This window comes from Poecile atricapillus, chromosome 2 (assembly GCF_030490865.1).
Source record: "Poecile atricapillus isolate bPoeAtr1 chromosome 2, bPoeAtr1.hap1, whole genome shotgun sequence".
NCBI classification, from domain to species: Eukaryota; Metazoa; Chordata; class Aves; order Passeriformes; family Paridae; genus Poecile; species Poecile atricapillus.
Genome location: NC_081250.1, coordinates 152,772,529 through 152,790,309, shown reverse-complemented (window position 1 = coordinate 152,790,309; position 17,781 = coordinate 152,772,529). Strand labels below are relative to the sequence as shown.

Here is a 17,781-nt window from a genome sequence, read left to right as displayed (position 1 = left end):
AGCAGCGGTTCTCCGACAGGACTTGGCCAAGCCACCCAAGCTGCCAGCTGGAAGGTCCTGGGATGTCCTCTGGATCATGTCACGCAGACGCCCTGCCCAGATGAGCTAATGGGTCTGCTCTGGGCTTTGATCCTCAAATCCCAAGGCCTTGTTAGATAACATCAGAAGCCTGGGTGATATTTCATTAACAAACGAGTCTGTCCCATGTGGTCGCCGCAACTTTATCCCTTTCCCCTGTGATCTTCCCTCATGCTCCAACATTTCTTTGGTAATTAGCCCCAGAATTAGCATATTTAAGCTCCAAAATTACTACATTTAATGCAACACCGTGGTTATTCGAGTGCTGTCACAGCAGCTCTTGGCTGCGCCACCTCCCAGCAATTCCTTGGCCGAAACACGGGTTTATCCCTAATTAGTCTCCCAAAACTTGCAGGAGGCAGCAGGAAGATCTTATCCTCCCACAAGCACGTGGAAAATCTTCCTTGGCTTTTCCCCCCCATCTCTGGGAGTGTTCAAGGCTACATTGGAGCAACCTGGTGTTGTCTAGTGGAAGGTGTCCTTGCCCATGGCAGGGGTTTGGAATGGGATGATTTTTATTTGTGGGAATGATTTTATTCCAACCCAAATCCTTTTATTCCATAATTTCACCGTGAAGTGAGGTGGAAGCGTGGATGTAGCTGGATCTGACTCATCCCAGCATCAACGTGAGGTTTCTTCTTGCCAAACCTCAGTGTCTCGTGGAGGATGCAGGACAGACATGGAATTAGCTGGCATGGAGAAGGAGCTTCGGTGTCCATCCCTGGCTCCATGGGTGATTCTGTAAAACATCAGATGGGAACAACACCAAGACTCCTGGGAGTGGGATTTTGGAGCTGGGAAAGGCCTGGAAGGGCTGGGCACATGCTGGGACTCAGCCAGCTGGGAGAGGGGATGGGCACTTCCAGGGGACACAGACATAAGATAACATCTTTTAATATGCAAATGACACCCCCCAACTCCCAAGCAAGGAGGTCCCCAAGGATTCATCCTTCCCTGAGACTTTCCCAAAGGAAAAGGGCACATTTCCAGGTCTCACCCAGGAGAAAAGGAAAGAAAAACTAATATTCTATTGCTCCTCTGCACTGGGGCTATCTGCTTTGGCAGAAGGAATGTGGGAATTCCTGGCTGCGTCTCCCTAAATTTCACTTTCAAAATTTTAATTTAGAGCAAAGCCCTGCCTTTGCCTCACAAAAATTCCGAAGGAAAAGCCAGCTAGAAGTGAGGGTGGAGGGAGTGACTTCAAAACCATCCCCCACCCGCAGGAAAGCTCTGCTCATTTTTAATTTCAGCTTAAGTGCATTAAAAGTGATTAAAACCTTTTCACATGGAAATCCCTTTTGATAAGCCTGTTTGGGGGGAGAACGACGACCTGGGAACCCCCTTTCCCTGCACCCCTTTCCTTGCTTCTGCACCTCTTCCCATGAATCCCCTTAAAACCCCTGCATCCCCTTTCCATCCACCCTTTCCTTCCCTGCATCTCCATTCCCTTCCCTGCACCCCCTTTTCCTTCAACCCCTCCTTTTCCCTGTATCTTATTTCCCCACCCGCACCCCCTTCTCTTCCCATGCACCTCTTCCTTCCTTGCACTCCCTTCCCTTATCCCTCTTCCTATCCCAAAATCCCGTCTCCTGCGCCCTCTCCTTTCCCCTGCTTCCGGGCATGGACTACATTTCCCGACGAGCCAAGCGGCAGCGCCCGGTGACGGCGGCGGAAGAAGCCGAGCGCAGCCGAACCGAGTCGAGCGAACCCGAACTTAGCCGAGCCCCCAACGAGCTAACTCGAGTGACCCCGAATCCAGCCGAGCCCCCAACGAGCCGAGCGCAGCCGAACCTAACCGAGCCTGTACGAAGCAGAGCCGAGTACAGCCGAACACAGCCGAGCCCCCAACGAGCCGAGCCGCGTGCAGCCGAACACAGCCGAGCCCTCACCGACCCAACCCGAGCCTGCACCGAGCCGAGCGCAGCCGAACTCAACCGAGCGTAGCCGAGCGCACCCGAGTGACCCCGAATCCAGCCGAGGGTGAGACGCGCCCCTCACCCCATTAAGGGACATTTTGGGGGACAGGAGCCCCCCCCGGCCGGTGGGGAGAAGAAGCGGGGGATCCCCAGAGTGGGGGGACAGGACGGTAGGGAGGGCAGGGGGACGGGAGGTTGTGGGTTGGGAGGGGAGACGCGCTGCGGGACGGGAGGGGGTGCGGGGAGATTGGGGTGCGGGGATGCAGGAGTGGGGTTTGGGGTTCAGGGGAGGTGGGGGGGTTAGGACTGGGTTCAGAGCTGGGATTTGGGGTGCAGTGCTGGGGTTTGAGGGGCAAGGGAGGCGTGGGATGCAATCCTGGGTGCAGACCTGGGATTTGGGGTACAGAGGAGGTTTAGGCTGCAACATAAGGCTTGGGGTGCAGGGGGAAATTCGGGGTTAAGGGGGAGATCTGGAGTGCAGACTCGGGGTGCAGAGGGAGATTTGGGGTACAGAAGGAGATCTGGGGTGCAGGGTGAGATTTGAGGTGCAGACACAAGACTCAGGGTTCAGGAATAGATCTGGGATGCAGCCCTGAGGTGCAGGGAGAGATTTGGGATGTGGGGGGCGATTTAGGGGTGCAGAAGGAGATTTGGGGCACGCACCTGGGGGTGCAGGTGCCCCTCCCTTTCCAGAGGCCAGGCAGTGCCACGTGGCAGGTCTGGCCCTGGCCCAGGTGGCCTCCAGCTGAGGAGTTTCAGCCCGATCACAACCAAACACACCCCTTTTTCCGCTCCCCTTTTTGCCAGAAAGGCAGAAATTTTCCCCCAGAAAAACAATCCCACCTGCCTGGGATGTGGGTGATGCTCGTGAGTGCTCACACCAGGGTGGTCCATCCTGAAGTGCATCCCCAGGTGATCCCAACTTGTCCTCCCTGCAGGGTTTTGGCCATGACGGAGGTGACCAAGCGCATCCTGGTGACAGGTGGCACTGGCTTGGTGGGCAGAGCCATCGAGAAGGTGGTGGCCGATGGAGAGGGGCAGCCGGACGAGGAGTGGATCTTCGTGTCCTCCCGAGACGCTGACTTGACGTGAGTTGCGTTTCTCCTTGGAAACCCTGGAATCTGCTCTTTCAACCCAAACAAACCCCAGAATTTCCCATTCCAGGGTTTAGTTTTTCCTCTGAATCTCCCCAAGTCTGCTCTGGTGACCCTAAAATTTCCCATCTCAGGATTGGGTTTTTTCCTTGGAAATACCTCAATTTGCTCTGTCAAACCCCCCAAATCTCAAATTTTCCCATTCCAGTGTTTGAGTTTTCCTTGGAAACAACCCAATCTGCTCTGTTGACCCTAACAAACACCAAAATTTCCCATCCCGGGATTTGGTTTTTCCTTGAAAAGACCCCAGTCTGCTCTGTTGACCTCACTGAACCCCAAGTTTTCCCATCCCATGACTGGGCTTTTTGCCTTGGAATTGCCCCAGTCTGCTCTGGTGACCCCAAAATTTCCTATCCCTGGATTTGAAACACCCCAGTATACTCTGTCAACCCCACTGAACCCCAAATTTTCCATCCCAGAATTTGGGTTTTCCTTGGAAAGACCCCAGTTTGTTCTGTTGACCTTACCCAGTCCCAAATTTTCCCATTCCAAGACTGGATTTTTCCTTAGAAACTCCCCAACCTACCCCCACCAAACCCCAAAATTTCTTTTCCTAGGATTGGGTTTTTCCACAGAAACACCTCAATTTGCCCTGCTGACCCCACTGAATCCCAAAATTTCCCATTCCAGGAGCAGCTCCGAGACCAAAGCCCTGTTTGAGAGGCACAAGCCCACCCACGTCATCCACCTGGCCGCCATGGTCGGAGGCCTCTTCAAAAACCTCCGCTCCAACCTGGATTTTTGGGTGAGTATCCATGGAATTGGTGCTGTTGGGATCCCTGTGGGTGCTGCAGTCCCTAAATTGGGATGTGGCTTGCTCTGCTCCCAGAGCCAAACCAGAGTTCCAGTGGCTTCTGGAGTTATTAATGAGTTGTTGGTGAAGGGATCTGGGGATCCCTGACCCCATGATCCTGATAAACATTCCCTTTCCCAGAGGACAAACATCCACATCAATGACAATGTCCTGCACTCAGCCCACGAGTTGGGGGTGCAGAAGGTGGTCTCCTGCCTCTCCACCTGCATCTTCCCAGACAAGACCACCTACCCCATTGATGAGACCATGGTGAGAATCCCCATTCCCACACAAAGTCCAGGGAAAGTCCCTGCCCTGCTTAATTTATCTGCTCTGATATTCCCAGATCCACAACGGGCCACCTCATAGCTCCAACTTCGGCTACTCCTATGCCAAGAGGATGATTGATGTCCAAAACAGGTGAATTGGGAACATGGGAGTTTTCAAGGCAAGGGGAATCCAGTGGTATTTCCAGGTGGAAGCTGGGGAGATAACTGGGCTCAGCAAGTGAAGGTGCTGCTGGCTGGGGTTTTTTAGGGGCAACCCACCCACCATCCCTTCCCTGCTCTCATCCAGGGGTTATTCCGAGCAGCATGGCCGACGTTTCACTGCCGTGATTCCCACCAACGTCTTCGGGCCGCACGACAACTTCAACATTGAGGACGGCCACGTCCTGCCTGGGCTCATCCACAAGGTCTACCTGGCCAAACGTGAGGGTGGCAGGACTTCCAGGGATTTTCTGGGGGAGAAATGAGGGGTTTTTCTTTCCCACTTGCTCTGTGGGGTGGCTAGAGGTGGCTCTGGTCGTCATGGCTCCTCCCTCCTGCAGAGTCCGGCTCTGCTTTGACCGTCTGGGGAACAGGCAAGCCCAGGAGACAGTTCATCTATTCCCTGGTAGGTATGGCCTTGGGAAGCAGGGAATTGGTCTGGAGGACCCACTGGCAGGACCCCAGAGGGGTCTGAACCCCCCTGGCTTGTCCTGGGCCATCCCCAGACTTGTGTCCCCTTTGGATGGGAGGGCTGGGGGACATCAGTGACCCCTCCAAGAGTTGTCTGCTCTTCCACAGGACCTGGCCCGACTTTTCCTTTGGGTGCTGCGGGAATACGATGAGGTGGAACCAATCATTTTGTCAGGTAAGCCCTGACTTCTCCCCAGGAGTCCTCCCTGGGGAGGACTCTCCATGTTCTCTCCATGAGGGAACAGCCATGATCCTTCCCTTCTCCACAGTGGGAGAAGAAGATGAAGTCTCCATCCGGGAAGCGGCAGAGGCCATCGCGGAGGCCATGGAATTCAGGGGAGAGCTCGTTGTATCCTTCACAAAAGGCTAAGCCACTCTTCCCACCAGCTCCCTTGAGAGATTCCATGATCCAGAGGATCCTTCCCACCAAAGGAGCAAAAGCAAGGCCTGTTTTTCCTCCTTAATCCTTCCCATCCCAGTTTGACACCACCAAGTCCGATGGGCAGTTCAAGAAGACGGCCAGCAATGCCAAGCTCCGGCGGTACCTGCCCGGATTCCAGTTCACACCCTTCAGGAAAGGTGAGATGGGGGAGTCTCCAGGAGACACCAGGGGTCCTACCCCATGCCATCAGCCTTGGTGGCATCAAGGTGGTCCATCCTTTTGCGATGAAGAATGAGGGTGATGAAATACTGGCATGGGTTGCCCAGGGAGGTGGTGGTTTCTCCATCCCTGGAAATATCCAAGGTCAGGTTCGATGGGGCATGGAGCAGCTTGGTCTCTTAGGTGGTCTCTTAGGAGGTGTCTCCTTGCTTGGTGGTTGGATAAGAAGACCTAAAAAAAGTCCCTTCCAACCCAGCCTATCCTATGATTAAATGACCCAAATCCATTCCCAGTCCCCAAACCCATCCTGTGATTCTATGACCAAAATCCATTCCCAAAATCCATTCCCAATACCCAAACACATCCCATTTTCTCCCTCCCCAGCTGTGAAGGAAACCTGTGCCTGGTTCAACGCCAACTATGCCACTGCCAGGAAGTGAGAGCACCGGGACTGGGATCACCCGGCACCGGGATCATCCTCTTCAACTCAGGGTTGTCCTTTGCTGGGGCAGAGGACGGGGCTGGGGGGGTGACAGTGACATTTCCAAAGCAAAACCAGGAGCCTGGGGAGCAGCTCCCACATTCCTGCCCCACTGCTGGGAGCGGCGCAGGACGCCCAGGGCAGGGGGGAGGAAGGTTGGGGCATCCCAAAAAGATCCCAAATCAAGTGGGAGGAGCCAACTGGAGCCACATCGCCGTGGCTGTGTCCAAGAGGGTGGTGGCTCTGAGCTGTTAATGAGCTACACTAATTACCTGCAATTAGGTGTAATAAACAGAAGGCAATCAGGATTCCAGGGCATGGAAATGGCAGCAGGGAATTTGCCGCTGCTCTTGGCTCATGGGGATGATCCCACAGCCCCCCATCTCAGGATAAGAATGGAAAAGATTGCAGCTGTAAATGTGGCGTTTATTAAAATATATGCAAAATAGCATAAAACTGGTGGGATAATTAACATCTGCCCTGTACCCACATCCAGTGGCATCCATGTTCTCCACCAGGATCTGGAATAACCATAAAAAGGGTTAAAACCTCTCTGTGAGGGAGTAGAAGGTCAAAAATGAGGGGGTGAATCCGTGGCCAAGCTACTGCCAGTGATGTGGATGTGGCAGAATTCCTGCCCGGGAATGGCTTTCTTCCGGCACCGCTGCCCAGCCCTGGTGAGCCCCTGGCATGGAGACCTGCAGAGGAGAAACTCGTCAGCACCCCCAGGAAGCCACCAGCAGTGGGGTCTCCCCCTGAGGTGACACCAAGCCATGGAGAAGGGACGTTCTGGGTGGTTGCTGCTCACATGTTGGCTCTCGGGCTGCAGGGCTTGGGCTTCCAGAGCTTCCCAGCATCCACGACCGGCTCTGGTGTCACCTGGTTTGGGAAGAAGGGGGCTCCTGCAGATGTCCCTTGTCCCCTGGGGTGTCTTGGCCTTCCTTCAGGACACCCACCCGAAAATTTCTCCCTAAATGTCCCCAGCCCTGTCAGTCTCCCAGTGGGTTGTTCCATGCCCAGAGGTGCCACCATGGTGAGGATACCCCAACCTTGGAGGACCTGACCCTCAGAGACCCAGCTGGCCCCCAAGAGCAGATTTTGGGGAACAGCACCAACATGGGGACATCCCACCCAGCATCTTACCCCACATGAGCTCGGTGTTGTCCTCTGGCCACCAGGGTCGGGTGACACTCGCCCAGTGAATCCGGGAATGTCCCCGGTCACCTCTTGGCGCTGCTTCAGGTATGAGGGCTCTGCAAGAACATGGCAGGGATGGAGATACCCTCCCAGTGCTCCAGTCCCCAGGTGGCGCATGGGGACACTGGGGTGCTGGCACATGCCCTGGCAGAGCTTGGGGACACGCTGGGATAACACACACATCCCAGCACAAGATCTGTCCTACAGCCACCACACCTCCCACCTTGTGGGAGCCTCTCACCTTGCAGGCAGCTCATCTCCATCCTGTCCAGTTCCTCATGCAGCAGCTCTATATCGCATTCCCTGTGAGGGAAGAAGGAAAACCGGAATCCCATCATCTTGGTGGCTTCTGTGTCACCACCACAATGGAGACATGCACCTCTCCATCCTCTCCACGCCCTTCTCTGAGCAGAAATTGGTCAGGGAATTGGAAAGACGTGCCAAAAAAACATAGGAAAGCCATCAGCATGTGTCCTCTCTTTTCTTGGAGACCTCTGCCAGATGGCTCCAGGATGAGACACCCAGAGATGTGACATTGAGTAGAAGCAGGACATGGAGTTGGGATGAGATGGCCAAAAGCCATAGGAAAGCCATCAAGATATGTCCTGTCCTTCCCTGGAGACCTCTGCCAGATGGCTCCAGGATTGAACATACAGGATGGGAAATCCAGGATGAGACAGCAAGGATGGGATAACCAGGATTGAACATTTGAGCAGAAATGGGGCAAGGAATTGGGATGAGGTGTCCAAAAGCCATAGGGAAGCCACCAAGATGTGTCCTGTCCCTTCCGGAGAACTTGGGAGACCCAGATGTCTCCAGGGTGGAAAATCCAGAGTGAGACAACAAAGATGGGACCCAGCAGCTCCCAAGGGTTCCATGCCACCTCCTCAACCATCTCCTACCTCTCTGGGGTGGAGGTGAGCCGGTACCGGGGCTCTTCCCGGGGAACAACTGGCTGGATCCTTCTGGCACCACGGCAGGCGGGTGCCACCAGCAAACGCCCTGTGGGAAAACAAGAGGGTGGGAGAGGATAGAGCCCCTCCCAGGGTGGTGTGTCCCCTACCAGGTGTCCCCACACTCATCCCCACCTGCCACAGCAAGGAGCAGAAGAGTGGACGTTGCTGGAATGCCGAGGGCGCTGGAAGCGAGGAAGAGGAGGAGGAGAAGGATGGCCTGGAATGATGCTGGCACCAGTGGGAGAAGCAGGAGCATGAAGTATGAGCTGTGTGGGATGCAGGAGGAGGTGGCACTTTGGCTCTGACCTGTGGGATGGGGAAGAAAAGCCTGGTGTTGGCACTTGCCAGCTCCCATCGATCCTCCAGCACCCATTCCTGCTCACCATCCAGGTCAGGGATGGCTTTGAGGTGCTCCAGGTGGCTTCGTGCATCTTTCAAGACAGTCAGCATCAGCTCCAGGCTCTGGTTGACCTTCTGCAGCTTCTCCATCACCTCCTGAAGGACCAGGTTGCTCTCTGCATATGGAAAAGTTGGACTCAGCAGTGGGATGAGCTGGGGAAGATGCACCCTGGTGTGAAAAAGCTGGGAATGGGATTTGCTGTGTTCCCACCTGGTTGGGGATGAATATCCTGAGTTCTTTCCTGCTCCTGATGGAGGTTGGATGGGGCAACCTGGTGTCCTCCCTGGAGCTGTGCAGCCCCACGGCTGCTCACATTCCCTGTGGGGAGGGAAAAGAAGTTGGATCAGTCCCAGAGTGGGATATGGGAATGTTGCAGCGTCCCAACCCCAGCTTGTACCTATCTGGTGGACGATGTCCTGTATGAGCTGGGCCATGGGGGTCTCATCCAGCACCGACCTCATCCAGGTCTCCCAGAGCTTCTCCTGAGGTGAAAATTTGGGGGGTAATGATGGGGGAATGCTGTTTCTCCCCATGGACACCCAAAAACGACCTTGGCACCCCTGGGTGCTCCCAGCATGGGATGGGAGGACAAAGGAGGGGGTTTGGGGATGTAAAATGTGGAAAAATGTGTGAACTCACCCCAAAATTTGGCCTTCACCCCCCAAAAACCATACCTACACCAAGCAAAGAGGCTGCCCAGGATAGGGGATCCCAGAATTCAAATTTCCCAGCTGGGGCGAGTCCCACAGCCACCAGGCAGTGACAGGAGTCCAGGTGTGACATCTCCTGGGATGTGGCTTCATCCTGGCTGTGACCCATGGCTGTCTTGAGGGGGATTTGTGGGGGGAACCCCAGCTCCGGGGGGGGATCCCCACCTTCTTTGGGGAGGCAGCAAGGCCCAGCCACCCCAAAAACCCAGCAGTGGTGCACAGGAAGAGCACAGCCCAGGAGTTCTGGAGCAGCATGATGGGAATGGAAGGGATCCTGTGGGGAAAAGAGGGTGAGAAGAAGCCCCCATACTCATGGACAAATTACAGGACCACCCTCCCCAAATTTCGGGGACCCACCCCACTAAGGGAACCTCCCGTAGTCCCAAGGATGCCGGTGGGTGAGAGTACTGTGGGAAAAGGTGGATGAAGAGCACCGTGGAGTGGGAAGCAGCTCCCACACCCACGGACTAATCAGGGGACACCGCCTCGGAGAATAACCCCCATAAACCCGTGGATGCCGGCGGGTCGGGGGGGGGAGGAGAGTGGGGAGTGGGCAACTTTGGGGACTTCCCCCACACCAAATTTAGTCCCCACCCCCCTGGTGGCGATCCTCCCGTGGCCCCGGGGGTGCCGGGGCTCCGCCAAGAGCTGCGGGGAAGGTTTGGGAAGAGTCAGGAACTCCCTCCGGGACCCCCACGCGTGGCCCAGCGCGAACCACGTGGCGCCGGCGCACGCGCGGTTTTCCTTCTTTACCCCGCCCCTTAAATGCGACTGAACCAATAGGAGAGCAGGGTGTGACTGAACTCTACCAATCAGCGCCGGGGGTGTGGCTCTGGGGGCGTGGCCTCGCCCAGCCATGGAGGCGTCCGAGCTCTGGGTCGGGTTCGTGGGCGCCGGGCGCATGGCCGGAGGGCTCGTCCGGGGGCTGCTGCAGGCAGGTACGGGCTGGGGGCGACCGGAGGGTCTGTGACACACGGGCAGGGGAGGGGACATGGGGACAGTCCTGGTCTGGCGCCTTCCCGGCGTCCCTGCGCGTCCTGCGGTGCAGGGAAGTGTGGGGGGACATGGGGACAGCGCTCGTCTGGACGCTCCCTGCACTCTCTTCCCTGTTGTCCAGTGGAGGGGCATGGGGGCAGTCGCGTCCTGACCTGTTCCCAAAGTCACAGCCCACCCCCGGGTCCCTGTCCTCCAGGGATGTGGGGACAACCCTGTCCTGGCCCGTTCCCAAGGTCCCAGCCCTTCCCCAGGTCCCTGTGCTCCATTGGAGGAACACGGGCACAGCCCTACCTTGGCCTATTCCCAAGGTCCCAGCCCTTCTCCGGGTTCCTGTCCTGTGCTGGAGGGACATGGGGACAGCCCTTTCCTGTTGCATTTCCCCGGGGACCCTGCTCTTCCCTGATGTCCCTGTCCCACAGATTAGTGTGGGGACATGGGGACAGCCCTGTCCTGTCCCAGTTCCCCAGGGCGCCTGTCCCCCACATCAGTGTGGGGACATGGGGACAGCCCTTTTCTGCACCCCTCCTCAAGGTTCCTGCTCTCCCCAGGTGGCTCTCCACACCCTCCGTAAGGTCCCTGTCCCCCAGATCAGTGTGGGGACATTGGGACAGCCCTGTCCCACAGATAGTGAGGGCACAGCCCTGTCCCTGCCCCTCATGTGTCCCAGATTGTCCCTGTTCCATAGCACAGTGTGGGGACAGCCTTGCCCATTAGGGCCACCTCCATTGTCACTGCACCCTGACACAAGTGGGTGCCTGTGCCAGCCACACCAGCAGGATCCATCCCCAGCCCCCTTTGCTCCATGTCCCCCTGTGGGATCGTGCTGGGATTGGAGAAATCACATCCCGGTGGAAATTGGGGTGTCTGGGCTTCCGCTCACCCCATTGCCTGTGTCCTCCAAGGGAAGGTTCCAGCCGGCAACGTCCTGGCCAGCGCTCCCTCAGACAAAAACCTGGATGCTTGGCGGGTGAGTGGGGCCATGGGGCTGGGAGATGTTGGGGTGTCCCTCCCTGTGGGGTCAGAGCACCCTTCCCCCCCACACCGGGCTTTGGCTCATCCTTGCCAGGTCTGGGTGAGATCCAGGCACAGTCTCGGTGGCTTTGTGACCAGAGCAGGTCCCCAGGCCGTGGCCCTGCCTCTGGATGTGCCATTTCTGTGAGGGTGCTGGTTTTGGGATGCTGTTTTTGGAGGTGCTGGGCTGTGATCCCTCTCCCTGTCCCTGGGCAGGAGTTGGGCTGCCGGACCACGCACTGCAACCTGGAAGTGGTGCACAGGAGCACCCTGGTTTTCCTGGCCACCAAGCCCCACATCCTGCCGGGTGTCCTGGAGGAGATCCGTCCTGCTGTGGGGTCCCACCACATCGTTGTGTCATTGGTGGCTGGTGTCACCATCCAGACACTGCAGCGGGTGAGACTCCTTTTCCTTCTCCTTCTTTTCCCCTTCTCTCCTGCTCCTCCTCTCTTTTTCCTTCTGCTTCCCCTCCTTCTTTCCTTCTCTTCCTCCTCTCCTTTCTTTTTCCTTTTCCTTCTCCTCCTCCTTCTTCTCCTCCTCCTTCTTCTCCTCCTCCTCTTCCACCTCCTCCTCCTTCTCTCCTCTGTTTTCCTTGTCTTTGTCCTCCTTTTCCCTTCTCCTCTCATTCTCCTTCTCTCCTCCTTTTTCTTTCTTCTTCTTCACCTCTCATTCTCCTGTTCCTCCCTCCTCTTCCTCCCTCCTCTTCCTCCTCCATTTGCACCCAGGCCCATGCAGGACACACCACTGTGGCCTTGTCCCCACCTGGCTGCACCTCCCTGTGCTCCTCACTTCTCCGCCAGCCTGATGGGTGACACCCACCGGTGTCTCCAGTCACCCTTGGGTACTTCCCAGGGCTGGCACCCCTTCTTCCACCCCCATCTTTCCCCAGCTCCTCCCACCCTGGACCAAAGTGCTGCGGATCATGCCCAACCTGCCCTGCGTGGTGCAGGCAGGGGCCATGGTCTTCTCCCGGGGCAGCAACGCGGGTGATGAGGAAGCCGCGCTCCTCAAGAGCCTCCTGTCCTCCTGTGGCCTCTGTGAGGAGGTCCCCGAATCCTACATTGACATCCACACCGGGCTCAGCGGCAGCGGCGTGGCATACGTAAGCTAGTGGGACAGGGGACGCTGTCCTGGGATTTGGGGTCCTCCCCTTGCTCCAGGCTCACCCCGGGATACTCTCCTCTTCCCAGGTGTACCTGTTTGCCGAGGCGCTGGCCGAGGGCGCAGTGAAGATGGGAATGCCGGGCGCCTTGGCCAGCAGGATCGCGGCGCAGACGCTGCTGGTGAGTCCTTGGCACACACCAGCATCGCTCCCCTTCCCTCCTGCCCCTGGGCTCCACAACATCCATTGGGATGAGGGAGGAGGTGCTGGATGCCACTCTGCCTCAGTTTCCCCTCTTGGAAGCAAAAACGAGGCCACCAGAAGGGTGAAGGGCATAGCGGTGCAACAGTCCCTCGCCATGGGGGTGTTGGGATGGTGATGCCATGCAAACATGGAGAGGAGGATTGGGGAAGTCACAAATCTCACCTTCTTGGTATCCTGGTGTCCTGTAGGGTGCAGCAAAGATGCTGCTGGAGACGGGGGAACACCCAGCGAAGCTGCGGGGGGACGTCTGCACGCCTGGGGGCACCACGATCTACGCCCTGCACCAGCTGGAGAAGGGAGCGCTCCGGGCCACCGTCATGGATGCCGTGGAGGCGGCCACCAACCGGGCATGTGACATGGCCAAGGACTAGTGGACAAGCCCCTTCTGGGACAGGAGGGGTGACAGGGACCAAAGCGAGCTCCTCTGAGGAACAGGGGGATCCTGACAGCTTCAGGAGAACCTGGATGAGGGTGGGAGGTGGTGGGGACACGTGTTACCTCTGCAGGGCTGCAACCAAATAAACATGGCCAGAGCAATGGGGGGGTGTGGCTTTTTGTGGTCCTTGCGGTCCTGGGGAGCTGTGGAAGCCACCACAGGGTCACTTCCGTGGGGAGGTGACATCCATGATTTCCAGGGATGGAGTTGGTGCCGTGCTGGCACCAAGGTCACCAAGGATGAAGCTGGTGTGGGATGTGCAGCACTGGGGAGGGACTTTTGGGAATGAGGTGATGCCACTTTAACCCTGCTGGGGCTGGGAGAATGGCTGCATCCCTGTGGTCAGAGCCACATCCATGAGGATGCTGCCCACATTCCAGAACGATGGGCTCATAGTTCAAGAGCTCAAGAGCTCAACCAGCCAAAAAACTGCACCACGATCCCTCCCTGGCACCAGAGAATGGGATGGAAGCCCTGATCTGCTCCCGGCTCTGGGAGTATCAAGGGGGTAGAAACTCAAACTTGCCTATCAGGAGAGGATCTGAACCTTTTCCATGCCCTAATTAAACACTGCTTGCCTCCTGGCACTTGCATGGATGCAATTAGCAATGATTTGGGAATTGCTTTGAGGATGAAAAGGTTTTTTCTGGGCAAAACATCACTGGTGGGAACATCTGGATGCTGAGCCCTGACTTTGGATAAGGGCCTGGAGTGCCAGGACAAGGGGGAATGGCTTCCCATTGCCAGAGGACAGGGTTAAATGGGATATTCAAGGAATTCCTCCCTGTGAGGGTGGGGAGGAACTGGAATAGAATTCACAGAGAAGCTGTGGCTGCTCCATCCCTGGAAGTGTCCAAGGCCAGGGTGGACTGAGCTTGGAGCAACCTGGGATAGTGGGAGGTGTCCCTGACCAGAGCAGAGGGCTGGAATTTGATGGCATTGCAGGTCACTTCCACCCCAAATTGTTCCATAATTTTACAATCTCATCCCCCCAAATCAGTTCAAAGTCCTCCAGCCCAACATCTTCTGCTGATCTGTGCAACATTTTTGTCACACAGCTGAAGCCTCACTCACAAACTTGAAATGAGCCACATTCCAAGCTCCAAAATCTTTTTGTGGGGAGATTTTGGTGCAAAAGATGATAAAAATAAACAGAAACGTGATTTTACATGATTACACCCAATTGGCGTGGAGAAAGCCACATTGAGAGGACACAACCCCATGAAGATCCCCCTGGTGCCACCCCAAAACCCTCTGGGATGGCTCCATATGACAGTTCACAGATGACAACCTCCACGTGGGAATAAAAATCCATTTAATTTCCATAAACTCTGCAGTGAGGAGACAAAGACCCGACAAATAAAAATCCCCACCTGCCTGCTGACACGGGGCACGGCAGCACTGAGGTGTTCATGCCATTTCCCTCTTCCAATAATTTGGCTAAACACCCTAAAAATTCATTCAAATCAGGTCAGGAGCTGCTAAATTCCTATCAGATGCCTCCAATATTCCAGTTTGGTGCTGGGAGCCGTCTGTGCTCCAACCTCCACTCACTGAGATGTGTCCTCCAGCCCTGGCCACCCCACAAACCCCATGGGGAACACCTCAACCCCCATCCCTGGAACCTTCAGCTCCATGAGGATGCTCAGATGATGGTACCTGGTTCAGCAGGTCTCCGTGGTCCAGGTGTTCCCAGCTGTGATGGGAATGATGGAGTTGACCCTCTCTCATAGATGCCACCCAAGTGTCCCTTTCCTAAGTCAGTGCCTGAAGGAAGTTGTCTTAAGCCAACCCCAAACCATCCTGGTTTAACAGGACTCTGTTTCGGCAGTGGGAAGGGCATCACAAACCTCTTCCAAGGTGGAATATTTCCCCTGAAGCACCTCAGGAGTGGTCCCAGCTGGCTGTGCCCACCTCAGCCACACTCTGGGATTTGGGGGTTTTTCAATGCAACATCCCCCATTATCCCAGGGATGCTGAGCAGGTCCTTCCCTCACCCCTCCTCCCCACAGAATTGGGGGAACTGGGGAATTTTGGGGTGGGGGGGGGGCAGCATCCATCCCCTTCTGTCAGTGCCAGTGACCAGGGGCCACAAGGGACATAAAAAATAGCACCTCCTAAATATATTTAGGTAAGGAACAACCCTGGAATTCGAGTTGTTGCACAAAAATCCCCTAAATTGTGGCCCACAGGCATCTGAGCTTCCTGATGCCCAGGGAATCACAGTCACAGAGGGGCGAGTGGCACCTCCATTGCCATCCCCCTGGGACAAGCGGGGTGTCCCCAGCTCTGTGGCCAACCAGGGGTGGTTGGTAGCCAAAAAAGTGGGGGTTGCTCCTGCCCTAGGATTGGGGGCTGTGGCTGCGGTGTAGCCGCTGGGCCATGGAGATGAGGGAGCGGAGCTGCACCAGCTTCAGTGGCCCCACTTCCCGGGGGTCTTGTCCCTCCAGCCAGCGCAGTGCCGTCTCCAGACCCTGGATGGCTTCCCGAGCCGTGGGCAGCAAAGGATCTCCTCCCTCCCCGCCCCTTTTCCCACCAGCTGCTTCCTCCTCCTCATCCTCCTCCACCCCGCAGCCCTCGGCGCCTTCCTCCTCGGCATCCTCCTCGCCATCATCGTCCTCCTCTGCACCTGGAGCCGCATCATCCAAGTGCAACCAGTCGGACACTTCCTCGGGAGCCAAGCGCTTGAAGGCCAAGGCGGCCAGGTGGGTCAGGTCACTGAAGACCTTGCTGTCCCCTCCGCCTTCCTCCCCTCCCGGCGTGTCCCCGTGCTCTTCCTCGCCGGGCTGGGGCTCGAAGGCGGCGCGCAGCCCCAGCAGCCAGCACTTCTCGATGGATCCGGGTGGGATGAGATCCCAGGAGAGGCCAGCCAGGTACAGCATGTCCTTGAGGAGGAAGGACCGCACAAAGTCCGCGGGACTGCCGGGGCCGCCACAGGACACGGCCAAGCGCAGCAATTCCCGCTTGTAGAGCTGCTTGAAGGCCGACACCACCCCTTGCTCCAGCGGCGCCGGGATTCGGCCTCCTGCTCCGGCCAAGCCACTCCCGGAGGGACCCTTGGAGAGGAAAAGCGCACGGATGGATCCATCCGGGGTCTGGAGCGGCGGGGAATCCTCAGCCCCCGACCTGCAGCGGGATGGAGCGGAGCCGAGCAGCAGCACGGCCTTCTGCTGCAGGCAGCTCCGCCGCAGGTACCGCTTGACCCCCGGCACGAAGTCCTCAAAGAACCAAGCCCGCAGAAGCGCTGGCGCCAGCCGGGCCTCGGGGCTGTAGCGGTAGCAAGCCGGGAATTTCTCCTGGTTGTGATGCCGGAGGCTGGCGGGATCGCGGAGACCCCCGACCACCAAGGGCTTGAGTTTGTGGGAGCCAGTCAAGTTGGCGGCCAGCAGCACCGTGACGCGCTCGCCGCGGGCCGGACGCCTTGCCGTGATTCCAGCACCAGGAAGAAGCTTCCAGAAGAGCCTGGTGATGTTGGCGTTGTAGATCTGCTCATCCCCGTAGCCGCCGGCATCGGGCAGGGCCTCGGCGCGGGTGGCCGGAGCCCGCTCGGGCTCGGCGGGGAGGCCGCCCTCGCCATAGATGCGTTGGCTGGAGATGCCGTGGCGCTTCTGCCAGCGCCAGAACCAGCCGTGGCTCGCCTTGAATGTGCATTCAGGCCCGTAGATCTGCCGGGCGAAGGCTTCCGCCTGCGCCTGGATGAGGGGTCCGGAGAGCGGCACGCCGTGCTGGCGCAGGGCGAGGAACCAGGCGTAGACGGCGCGGTCGATCTCCTCCTCGTTGGCCAAGCGCATCTTCTTGCGCTGGGTGCCCACCTCGCCGCCGAGCTGCTCCAGGAACCAGCGGAGCTTCGCCTCGTCCTTCAGCCACCCGCGGAGCGTGCCCCCCGGCACCCCGAAAGCCCGGCACACCGACGCCTGGCGCTCGCCCTTCTTCACCCTCTCGATGGCCTGGAGCTTGTCCTTGATGGAGTAGGCGCGGCGAAGCGACATCTTCACCGACACCCCCCCGGGTGATGCGCTGCTGCCTCCACCTCCTCCTCCTCCTGTCCGCCGCCCTCCCGCCATTCCCCCGCCCTCCTCCGGCTCCCCCCCGGGCATGGAGCGACCCCCACATCCATGGGAATGGGGGGCGCGTTATAACCGGGGAGGAATGCGGGGATGGGGTGGGGGGGGCGCGGCGGCGCCTTTGTCTCCGCTCCGGTCCCCCGCATGCGCGCACCCGACCACGGCCACTAAGCTGCTCCGCTCCAACCCCCCATTCCTTGCCAAGTTGGATTCTTCCTCGTATCTCCACCAGCCCCTTTGGGTTGTACCACTCTGCTAAAAGGGGGGCGCACGCCACTCCGCTGCCCTCCCGCTTCACGTCGCTTAGCCCCTTGAGCTGTTCCACTTGGCTTCCACGGGAGGGAGGAGAGGTGCACGGAGGGAGATAACGCGCCGCACTCACAGCGCGGGGCTTCAATTTCTCAGTAACTCCCCCCGTAAAATACAGGGGATCCTCCCAGCAGCGGCAGGGAAGTAGTGTGGGGGAAGCAGCGAGGTGGCTCATCCCCCTTTTCGCAGAGTGGTACAACCCACGGGCGCTAGCGGACGTGCTAGGACGAATCCAACTTGGCAAGGAAAAGGGGGGGCGGCGCGTCTTAATAGTTACAGGGGGGATGGTTCACTCATCCCGCTTCCACCTCTCCGTGATATTCCACGTGCCTCTTTTATTGTGCGGGGAAACAG

The 17,781-nt window shown here is 57.7% G+C and overlaps 4 protein-coding genes across 6 annotated transcripts; 2 read left to right on the top strand and 2 right to left on the bottom strand.

Moving 5' to 3' along the window:
• Positions 1-1,765: 1,765 nt before the first annotated feature.
• GFUS (GDP-L-fucose synthase) lies at positions 1,766-6,438 on the top strand. 2 transcript variants are annotated; one of them, XM_058830108.1, is made up of 11 exons: positions 1,766-2,058; positions 2,933-3,082; positions 3,779-3,893; positions 4,083-4,211; positions 4,288-4,361; positions 4,518-4,651; positions 4,771-4,835; positions 5,009-5,075; positions 5,170-5,249; positions 5,380-5,479; positions 5,886-6,438. In XM_058830108.1, the coding sequence occupies exons 2-11, from the start codon at positions 2,943-2,945 to the stop codon at positions 5,939-5,941; spliced, it is 960 nt and encodes a 319-aa protein (XP_058686091.1). In that variant the 5' UTR covers positions 1,766-2,058; positions 2,933-2,942; the 3' UTR covers positions 5,942-6,438. The 2 variants fall into 2 exon arrangements, with proteins under 2 accessions (XP_058686091.1, XP_058686090.1); XM_058830107.1 differs by lacking the exon at positions 1,766-2,058 and having other exon boundaries at positions 2,563-3,082.
• A 107-nt stretch (positions 6,439-6,545) lies between these two features.
• On the bottom strand, positions 6,546-9,960 carry LOC131575093 (uncharacterized). Its single transcript, XM_058830106.1, has 11 exons — positions 9,840-9,960; positions 9,411-9,519; positions 8,933-9,017; positions 8,746-8,853; positions 8,519-8,650; positions 8,268-8,441; positions 8,082-8,181; positions 7,421-7,482; positions 7,126-7,235; positions 6,791-6,861; positions 6,546-6,680 (listed from the first exon to the last, which is right to left on the bottom strand). The coding sequence occupies exons 2-11, from the start codon at positions 9,498-9,500 to the stop codon at positions 6,554-6,556; spliced, it is 1,059 nt and encodes a 352-aa protein (XP_058686089.1). The 5' UTR covers positions 9,501-9,519; positions 9,840-9,960; the 3' UTR covers positions 6,546-6,553.
• Positions 9,961-10,047: 87 nt separating this feature from the next.
• PYCR3 (pyrroline-5-carboxylate reductase 3) lies at positions 10,048-13,153 on the top strand. Of its 2 annotated transcripts, none has more exons than XM_058830121.1 (6): positions 10,048-10,183; positions 11,144-11,208; positions 11,469-11,648; positions 12,202-12,354; positions 12,443-12,535; positions 12,807-13,153. In XM_058830121.1, exons 1-6 carry the CDS (start codon positions 10,102-10,104, stop codon positions 12,987-12,989), a joined length of 756 nt encoding a protein of 251 aa, XP_058686104.1. In that variant the 5' UTR covers positions 10,048-10,101; the 3' UTR covers positions 12,990-13,153. The 2 variants fall into 2 exon arrangements, with proteins under 2 accessions (XP_058686104.1, XP_058686103.1); XM_058830120.1 differs by having other exon boundaries at positions 10,049-10,183; positions 12,142-12,354.
• Positions 13,154-14,357: 1,204 nt separating this feature from the next.
• TIGD5 (tigger transposable element derived 5) lies at positions 14,358-17,619 on the bottom strand. The gene has a single exon (XM_058830064.1). The coding sequence runs from the start codon at positions 17,149-17,151 to the stop codon at positions 15,397-15,399; it is 1,755 nt and encodes a 584-aa protein (XP_058686047.1). The 5' UTR covers positions 17,152-17,619; the 3' UTR covers positions 14,358-15,396.
• Positions 17,620-17,781: the final 162 nt, after the last annotated feature.

Coding starts and splice junctions, on each gene's coding strand:
- GFUS (XM_058830107.1), top strand. CDS start 2,847: ATGTGGGTGATGCTCGTGAGTGCTCACACCAGGGTGGTCCATCCTGAA. Junction 4,652..4,770: donor CAAGGTCTACCTGGCCAAAC/GTGAGGGTGGCA, acceptor TCCCTCCTGCAG/AGTCCGGCTCTGCTTTGACC. Junction 5,480..5,885: donor GTTCACACCCTTCAGGAAAG/GTGAGATGGGGG, acceptor CTCCCTCCCCAG/CTGTGAAGGAAACCTGTGCC.
- LOC131575093 (XM_058830106.1), bottom strand. CDS start 9,500: ATGCTGCTCCAGAACTCCTGGGCTGTGCTCTTCCTGTGCACCACTGCT. Junction 9,018..9,410: donor TTGCTGCCTCCCCAAAGAAG/GTGGGGATCCCC, acceptor TTTTCACCTCAG/GAGAAGCTCTGGGAGACCTG. Junction 8,442..8,518: donor AGCCATCCCTGACCTGGATG/GTGAGCAGGAAT, acceptor CCCATCCCACAG/GTCAGAGCCAAAGTGCCACC.
- PYCR3 (XM_058830120.1), top strand. CDS start 10,102: ATGGAGGCGTCCGAGCTCTGGGTCGGGTTCGTGGGCGCCGGGCGCATG. Junction 11,209..11,468: donor AAAACCTGGATGCTTGGCGG/GTGAGTGGGGCC, acceptor GTCCCTGGGCAG/GAGTTGGGCTGCCGGACCAC. Junction 12,355..12,442: donor GCGGCAGCGGCGTGGCATAC/GTAAGCTAGTGG, acceptor TCCTCTTCCCAG/GTGTACCTGTTTGCCGAGGC.
- TIGD5 (XM_058830064.1), bottom strand. CDS start 17,151: ATGCCCGGGGGGGAGCCGGAGGAGGGCGGGGGAATGGCGGGAGGGCGG.